Source organism: Sinocyclocheilus rhinocerous, unplaced genomic scaffold (genome assembly GCF_001515625.1).
Source record: "Sinocyclocheilus rhinocerous isolate Xijiao unplaced genomic scaffold, SAMN03320098_v1.1 scaffold1565, whole genome shotgun sequence".
NCBI lineage: Eukaryota > Metazoa > Chordata > Actinopteri > Cypriniformes > Cyprinidae > Sinocyclocheilus > Sinocyclocheilus rhinocerous.
In genome coordinates, this window is record NW_015655464.1 from 49,764 (window position 1) to 59,371 (window position 9,608).

The 9,608-nt window shown below is 40.5% G+C and overlaps 1 protein-coding gene across 1 annotated transcript in view; it reads right to left on the reverse strand.

Moving 5' to 3' along the window:
* Window positions 1-9,608, reverse strand: part of LOC107718342 (nuclear receptor corepressor 1-like) — a 128,275-nt gene that overhangs the window by 38,723 nt on the left and 79,944 nt on the right. The window contains exons 21-23 of the mRNA XM_016525389.1: window positions 5,319-5,778; window positions 4,201-4,309; window positions 3,531-3,714 (exon numbers count right to left, since the gene is read on the reverse strand). Of these exons, the coding sequence (XP_016380875.1) occupies window positions 3,531-3,714; window positions 4,201-4,309; window positions 5,319-5,778 (753 nt within the window). The remainder of the gene's footprint in view (window positions 1-3,530; window positions 3,715-4,200; window positions 4,310-5,318; window positions 5,779-9,608) is intronic.

Here is a 9,608-nt window from a genome sequence, read left to right on the forward strand (position 1 = left end):
AAGGCGAGTCTCGTTCTCTCTGCTGTTCTGCTCTTTCCATCCCTGGATCTCTGTAATTACATGATCTGTCTGTGTTCACAGGATGGTACGAGGATTCAGTGTTTCACGTCAACGCTTTTGGGTTCCCGCCCACAGAACCCTCTTCTTTCACCAGGTGTGCGTTAGCTTCTGTTGACTGTAGTATGGACTGTGTCGCTGGCATAGTTCTGCATCCACATGGAGTTTTCTTGTCTGTGTCCAGGGCTTATTATGGCAATATAAACTTCTTTGGCGGGCCGTCCAGCACTACGGTCAAAGCATCGGCCAAACTGAAGCAGCTGGAGGAGGAGAACGAGGACGCCATGTTTGTGATCGTGTCAGACGTGTGGCTGGACCGTGTGGAGGTTCTGGAGAAGATCCAAACCATGTTCTCAGGTCCAGTGAATCTCTTGCGTGTTTTAGTTTGTGCTCCCAAATTTGCTGATACAGATCATATGGTGAACATCATCTTTTAATATAGTCCTCATGTGCTGCAAAATAGTTCTGGTACCGTCAAACAAAATATGACATTTACGAGATGTGTGCAGATACAGTCAGTGTCTGCTCATCATAAGTGTTTATCTGAAAATCCTGTTTGCTCAGCTGATTGCCTACAGCTCTCAGATTGTGCTCAGATACGATTCTAACACAGAGAACAAGCTCTGGACTTAAACATGAGCATAAACACACTTCCAGATGAAGCACAGTCACCCACGTCTGGTGGTCTACATTTACAAGTCACTGTATTTAAGACCGAACAGAACATGTAACACAGAACTTTAAAAGGACTTGAAAGAGCAACAGCTAATAACATGATCAGTCCATAATTCAGAATGATGAACAGCATTGATTATGATTCTCGTTGTAATTAGTGGTAAAACATAACATTTTCTTGTTTTTCCAGCAAAATCTTTGAATTTAATTCTGTGTGTGTGAGTTAGGGCTGTGCGATTTGGGGGAAAATATCAAATTGCGATTTTTTTTGACAGATATTGCGATTGCGATTTGATTTGCGATTTTAAATTTGCAAAGTCAAGCTTCAGCTCAATATTGTCAATAATGTGCAGCACAGTATGGGTATCATTACCCTGCTGAAAAAAAAACAATAGAAACCATCACAGAAATTCTTATAGTTTCCATTAAACCATTACAAAATTCCTTTTTGTTTTGGGCATTATTCCAATAGGAATTACTGTTGTTCTATTGGTTGCCATCTGCCAGATTACATCCCACCAATAGAATCCATCAAATAGACACCATTATAGTTTACATTAAAACCAAACAAATTCCCATTATAACCCTGAAATCCATTACATTTTTTATTGTGTTTTGGGAGGGGTTCTATTGTTTTTTTTTTCAGCAGGCTATTTTATAATGGTATAACTACTTTTACAGAATTACCTTAATTTCACAGAAAATATTTGTTTATTTTTTATAAATAAAGAACTGTATTTCTTAAGTCAATTATTAAAGTATTACATATGTTACATAGGCTGATTTATTCATTTTAAGTATTTGGGATTTTAAGAGCAAGTGGAAAATGTGCTGAATGTTTCATTTCATCCAAGTGAAATTAGCAAGCAGTTAGACTGAATTTACATACGTTTTAAACGCGGAGCCAGGCGCGAGTCGACACAGGTTGCGCGCGTGCGTCAAGCCTCATCCATACTGCCAGATGCGCTCGTGAAGACTTGCGGTGCGGAGCCGGGTGAGAGTATAAACGAGCATTACGAGACAGGCTGCGTGAGTGCGGCAAGCATGAACGGCTCGTCCGTGACGTGGGATTCGCGTCGCGTGGGACAGAGAGGAGCGAGTATGAGAAGCATTCACAAACAGTGTGTGCGCTCTTCTGAATTGAGAATAGCCAACATGCATTATAAACTTATTTCAAATTAATCTGTTGGGGAGATAAAATGTGTAAGATAACGTTCACGTACTAACAAAAACATCTAAGAATGTATCTTTTATTCTCCAGTACTGAAAACAGAACCGAGAAGGGAGCTTTTGATATGCGCTGTGACACAGCTCTTGCAAATTACCTTTTTTGTTCGTTGTCTGTCATTTCGAAGCTTAAGTTGCATACGGTTTTCTTTAGTTTTAATTTGCCTAACTATCGATCTGACCCAGTAGACGCCATAATCCCACTCTGTCTCTCTCCCGCTTTCCGGTTATTTTTTTATTTTTATTTTTTTAATGGTGGGTGTTTACGCAGTTGGCTAGAGCAGTGCTGATTGGGGAGAACGGAGGTGCGCTCACTCTATTGGTTAGTAAGACTGCAACTCAAGGCTGGCAGTCATGCATATGCTCTGGAACAGAGTAAAGGCGGCCGTACATGGTGCGATTTTTGCAGTCGTACGAGCTCGCAGGCGACAATGTCTCAAATCGCGATTTCGATTAATCGCACAGCCCTAGTGTGACCTAATGTTCCTTTTGGTTGGCTGCTTTCTGTCTGGCTCTATCAAAAACAGCACTGTGTTTCCTAGCTGAGAAGAGCAAAGTCCACTGTCTCTCTCCTGTGCGCTCGACACCCTTAAAAAAATCTGTTTTGGAGACCCATTATAAAACAGAGAGGAGGAGGAGGAAAAACAGAAAAGTGTGTATTTGCCATTACTGCCTTTGCTCAAACTTCTTAGCATGTAAAAACCGAGCGAGAGTGCACTGGAGGATAGAACAGAGGTACTACAGGCACATCAAAATCTATTTGTTTTGCAGTGGTCCATCTGCTTGTCTTTCAGTCGGTTTGTCTCAGGGGTGATTCGGTAACCTCAATTTTGTATCTCTCTTCCCCTCAGAGACAGTTACTTTGGTCAGGAGTTCTCGCAAACAAAAAGTGACAAAATTCTCTATTCGGATGAGATTAGTTTTATATTGGGGAGGTCGGGTAATGCTATGATTCCAAAGCGTCTCTGTCATTTTAACCCCTTATTAACTGCCCATGCCATTAACTTTTCTGGACATTATATGACCATTAAGATTCTTCTATAAAATGAAGAAATAAGAGGCAAAGGCAATAAGTAAATTCACATGCTGGTTAAATCTATTTTGTTACTGTGAATTCATCCATGCACGTGTTTAATCTTAAAATTGCTTTGACCTTGTAATTTCATTGAAACATAACTCGATCTTCTGAAGAAAATTACTTCTCTCTGGTGGCGGATACTAGACTTCACCAATCATTTAAACCCCGCCCCTTTCTTACAATTGCCTGCAAGCTCACATTCAGATCTGCCTCCATCCAATCAACAACTGACGGGTAGAACAAAGAAAAAATCTGTTGCCAATTCCATTTCTTCATGACTTTAAAAGCATTTAAAAGCATAAAAGAATCTAATCTGTTCAAGAATCTCAAGTGAATATTGACCAAAGAGCGAGGACAAAATAAAGGGACATTTCAAAACTTATTAGAGGGAACGACTGGTGCTGGATTTATGGGGTTTTCTAAATTTACTACATTCACCTCAAGTGTTTTCGTGTATTCCCTCTATCGCTCTTTCCTTCTGCGTCTGACTCACCTTCTCTGTCCACTAGAGTGGGGCTGTGGGTGGTGACTCGTGGCCTGCGGTCAGACTCGTTCTGGTCCAGTCTCTGTTTGTCCTCCTGCACGGACTCATGTACAGCTTTGATTTGGTGCTGGAACATAGCAAAACTGCTCAAAAGTCCTCCTGGAACGCTGCTGTGACCGAATGGAGCTGAAACCTAAACAAACCATTCAGCAACAGAGAGGATTCAAATGGGGGCTACATGCTGGACTGATGTTCAGCAAAAATGCTCCATTAGAAAAATTTAAATGATTAAAAGGTGCATGACTTAATTCCATGAACAATAGCTACGGTTTACTTTGCAACAAGATGCTACATTCTCATGATGTAAACCTTGTGAACGGCCAATCAGGGCCTCGGTTAGAACCATTTCACAGCCACACCAAATCGCCACAACAGACACCTCCAAACAGCACAACTAATCAGCCTAGCAAAGCAGCCAAACGTATTTTCACTCGTCATGATTTCAGTGTGTGGACAATCAATTGGTATTTGCTGATTCGTTTGCTGATTGCCGCAGAAGTGCGTGATCTGCGGAGGTGGAGATGGAGGCAGGACTCACGTGGCGGGGTGGCTGGGCCCTGTCTCTGTCCAGAGGGGCATATCTGAATGCTAAGTGGGGGTAGAGGCTATGGGGACTGACCATAGGGGGGATGGTGGCGGCCCGCTGCTGCATGTTGAGGAGTTTGGCTGAGGACATGACCACCGAGCATGCAGTGCCAAGCAATGACGGCTTCTCCAGAGAGAAAAGTCTGCCACAGGAAGGAAGGAACAAGAGAATAAAATGTATTAGCTACTGATACTCTACTGCTAGTTACATCTAAAGGGCTCCTCACACATACACAACAACAAAGAGACCAGAAGTAATTTTTCATTCATTCACAGTCTATTCACCTGCTTTTGTATAATACTAGCTCAAGCACATTCCCATTCTGGACAACTAAACATTTACTTAGGTAAGTAAACAAAATAAATAAATAAACTGTATTTAATAAAAGTTGAAGCAATATAAATAATTAATTACACATCAGAGTTAAACAGTAAGGTTTTTTTCTGTAGTTTAGATTTCTAATTGGCAGCTGAACATTTTTACTGGGGCTGCATGATAAATCGCATGCAATATTTAATGAACCGGCTTTACTGACAAGATGTGCATTAAATATTGCATGCAATTTATCGTGCAGCCCTAGTAAAATGTTCAGCTGCCAATTAGAATTCTAAACTACAGAAAAAAAACCTTACTGTTTAGCTCTGCTGTATAATGAATTATTTATATTGCTTCAACTTTTATTAAATACAGTTTATTTATTTATTTATTTACTTACCTAAATAAATGTTTAGTTGTCCAGCATGGGAATGTGCTTGAGCTAATATTGTACAAAAGTATTGTGAAATTATGCAGCCCTAATTTTTTTTACTGTTTTCAACACACACAAAAAAGATTCATGTTTTAATAAATTTACATAAACATTACATAAATGTACTTGCACTGGATTTAAGTTCATGCATTCCCTGGGAATCAAACCCATGATCTCACAGGCTACAAGAATCTAAATTTATTATTTTATATTTGCATTTCTAATTTAAATACATATTATTATATGTATTATTTATTTTAATATTACTGAAAATACTATTATGTGATTTTCACACATATAAATTATATTTCAATTAATAAATCACCACCCTATCCATGCTACTAGAAACCAATAGCACTGTATGTATGAACCCCATAATAGAACATGAGCAGCGGTTTCTTACCTTTGTCGGTCAGGTTCGGCTTCCACATCCTCATCTGCACTGCAGGTGGCGCTAGAGTCATTATCTGAGTTGTGCTGCTCCCCCTGTTTCTCCTCCTTGTCCTTGATATCTGGCTCTGTCTTGACTTGAACCTGTGCTCTTTCGCTGCTTGGAGCAGTCATCTCCAAATCCTGCGGCTCAGTCTTTGGATGGATCTGCATTTCATACACCAAGCGTGTGCGCTCATCCTGAGGAAGCCCGTCTCCAGCTTCTCCTTCTGGACTCTTCTCTACTTTCACCCGCAGCTCGCAGTACGGAGGCTCCTGGCCCTTGGCATCTGCCACTGGGCCTTTGGTTACCGTGAGATCCTGGTCCGACACGCCCTCTAGAGTTGAGTAGGGTTGAGTTACAGAGTCGGATTTGGAGGGATCAGTTTGAGATGGAGAAGGCGCACTCTCTGTGTCCGAACTGTTATCGGGACCTGAGGAATGGAGACGAAAGAGCGTATGATTGAGCCATCACATCCTCTTTAAATTCTTCATTCATCTGTGCAAAGAGGACACAGAATATCAAGCCCAACCTATTTCAATCTCTGCTACAGAAACACAAAAGCAGAGAAGCAGAAAACCCAGATAACCCTGCCGTGACAGAGCAGAGGTGGCGTTTGAGGTCACCATCGCTGCACGCGGCATCACGCAATCAAGTTAATGCACTTCTGGACAGCAAACATCCTTTGGCTAATCACTACCTTTCCAGTCTTGCCATGTGATGATGACACCCTCCGTAGCGACAGGAAGTGCTACATATAAAATATTATTTCTCTGATTAATCCGTAGGCTTTGATCGATTATTCAGCTTTTACAATTAGCTAAAATATTGAGTTAAACAGTCTAACTAATAAATAAGTTAATCACTTCAAGTTTTGTAAATGTTAGACAAATAGATTACTATTGTACAATTACAATTATAATTATTATACAACTATTTGTACAATACAATAAATATATTTGGCACAAAAAATTAGATGAGAGACATTCCCATTCACCATTTAATTAACTGTATGAAAAAGTAACTGATGAACTGATGCATCATTCTGCCTAACATCTCCTTTTGTAAGTCATATGAACAACAAAGGTCAGTGATAAGACATTTGTATATACCTTATAGAGTTATAATCAAAACAGTCCTGAGCTAGATCAAGCTTTAATCTATGCAAATTACTTTAATGTAATGATTTTTTTGTATTCACTAATAAAAAGATTTAACATTAGCTACTGTAGCTCCACATTGGAGTTGCTTTGTAACAGAAAATCATGTATAATTCTAACTGACAGTGACACTGACCCTGTTTTTTTATGTTTAACACTGTAAAGCTGCTTGCTTTATTTATATATAAGCACTATATAAATAAACGTGACGTGACTGGAGTGCTGATAGCAGAGCAAACATACCCACATCGCTATGATCAGATGCTTTCTTAACTGCTGTTTTCTCACCACTGTCATTTTTGTTGTGTTTATTTCGTTATTGAGAGGAAAGCGCGCAGCACATATTTACATATTTCTTTAAACACCGCTCTCAGCAGCATCTGGTTCGGCTGTGTTTGCATTCCGATATGTTCCCATAAGTGCAGTGTTTGTCATCTTCTTTTGAATTGCAACCGAGAGGGTTCAATTACTTGTGCTACAGCTCCACACTGGCCAAACAGCGTTATTCCAGGCCCTTACATGATGAAACGACTATTCGACAAAAAAAAAAAAAAAATTTTTTTTATTGTCGTCGTTGTCTATAATGTATAATAATCGTTACAGCCTTAATATCCACATCACAAGAACAGACTTGCAGAGAGCGACACATCCGACAACTAGAAAGCGCCTATCCTTCTCTCGTCCCTCCATCTCTCTGAAAATTACTCCTCTCCCTCATCTATAATTCCTCCCTCCTCTTGCTGTGTGGATACTCTCTGCCACTCTCACAATCTGTTTCTCTGTCCTTCTCTCGGAGAGTGATGAAGGTTAACCTGCTTTGCTCCAGGAGTATGTCAGCAGGCACTACTCCAAAAAGCAGACAAGGGAGAGAAAGAAGTTTGAGTAGCATCTAGCTCATGACAAGTAAACAAGGAAAGCAGGCCAGGGAAGCAGCCTTGCAGGTTTCTGTTTTTTCAAAGAGAATCTGAATAAGGTCTATAATGCACCAGGGCAGAGAATTACGGAATTTAAGAACAAAAGAGAGTAAAGTACAAAAATGTAAGTATAGTGTTTAAAAATGAATGAATACTTTTAAAAATGAATACTTATTCAGCAAGGATGCATTAAACAAGTTTTACAAAAGATTTGCATTGCAAATAAATGCTGTTCTTTTGAACTTTCTATTCATAAAAAGTTTCCACAAAAATACTAAGTTGCAAAATGGTCTTCAACATTTATAATAATAATAATAATGTTTCTTGAGCACCAAATCATCATATTAGAATGTTTTCTGAAGGATCATGTGACACTGAAGACTGGAGTAATGACTGCTGAAAATGCAGCTTTGCCATCTCAGAAAGCAAATGGTCCAACTTTTGATCAGTAGTGTAGATGGTGTGGAAGAAGGCAAAGCGAACATACAGGCACCCAAAGGGAAAGAAAGTAGGTTAAGAGACGTCTAATAATTATTGTACTTTAACAGAGGCATGTTTAGAGTTTTGGGGGCCCTCAGCAAGTGGTCCCGAGGGAAATCCCGTTCCGGGGAGGGGGGGGGGGATTATTCTCCATTCAGTGGAAATTGCGTTCCTTGGGTTCCTCCCCCCTCGGTAGAAATCCCGTTTGGTTACCCTCGGAGGAAATCATGTTCCGGTTGGGGTAATAGCAATCCCCCTCGGTAGAAAAACGCGTTCCGCAGGGCCCGACGCAATTGTGTGGGCTGCGTGGTGCCGAAACACTGTACTGGTTCCAAGAGTGCTGATATGAAGAGTTGCACTGTGTTCATGTATCAGACAGGTATCGCTGGGCCTGAATTGGCTGAATTTTCATAGGAAAATAACTACTTTTATTGTGTTTAAAATGCAAGTTGAATTTTTGTTTACAGAATTTTATAAAGACTTGAAGTCATGTTGTAGCACTAAATATCACAACAACCATGCCTGAATAAAAGCACAACAGATCAAACATACTCGGCAGAAGCACTCAGTTTCCTTACAGCATACTTTTTTGAGGCTTTAAAGCCAGGGAACGCTTATATAAGAGCGAGTGTGGCAGACAGAATTAGTCCAGATATCTTATCCCTTCTGCACATTCCCCTTTTTCCACTCTCTTTTCTTTGTGTTTCTGTCTTATTCACTTGTTTCCTCTCCCTTTCATCCACCTCTCCCCCACCCAGCTGGTTCTCTCCTCATTTGCTCCTGATTCTTACTCATTAAGCATACAGACAGAAGTAGAGGGAGGATGTTGACCTCTGTGCCAGTGCAGCGCGGTCTGGGGTTTTGCTGTCAGATCTAATCAAACGCACTGCAGTCAGACAGGTCAGCACACTGCTCTACTGCTCCCTCACTTTATCCCTCTTTCTGTGTCAGTCTGTCTGCTTCTGCTCTCTTTACATTATGGCCCCACTACTTCTCTTCCTCTATGCTTGATCGGACTCTGGGTTCATGGGTCACAGAGAAAGAGACTGACAGTGATGGGTTTTAGGGTGTTTGTTTAGGCATTAGTGCTTATGTTGGAGGCAGCTGGCTGTAAAAGACTTTAAAGGGTTAGTTCACCCAAAAATGAAAATTAGCCCACAAATTACTCACCCTCAAGTCATCCTAGGTGTGTATGACTTTCTTCTTTCAGACGAATCCAGTCGGAGTTATATAAAAAATTGTCTTTGATCTTTCAAGCTGTTTAATGCCACTCAGCGGGTGTTGCATGCATCAGTCCAAAAGAAGTTAAATAAAAAGTGCCCATCCATAAAAAAAGTGTCTCACACGGCTCCGGGGGGTGAACAAAGGCCTTCTGTAGCGAATCGAAGCGTTTTTGTAAGAAAAATACCCATATTCAAAACATAATAATCATTTAATGTAGCTTGCGCCAACAGTTGTAAACGGAAGCAGCTCTGGGCGGATGACGTATGAGGGCAGCTTTGCGCATGTGCCGCTCAGAAGTGACAAGCGCGGAAGCGCAGGGGAGAGATCAAAACAAAACAACAGTCACTTATTAGAAGTACAAAACGAGGATTTGTAAAAAAGAATGTCGGAGGATTTCGATATAAGCCAAGAGGAAACTGGTTTTCCTTTGCTAAAGTAGGGAAACATTGCTTCCTTTGCTCCTGTTAACAAACATTGGTTTTCAC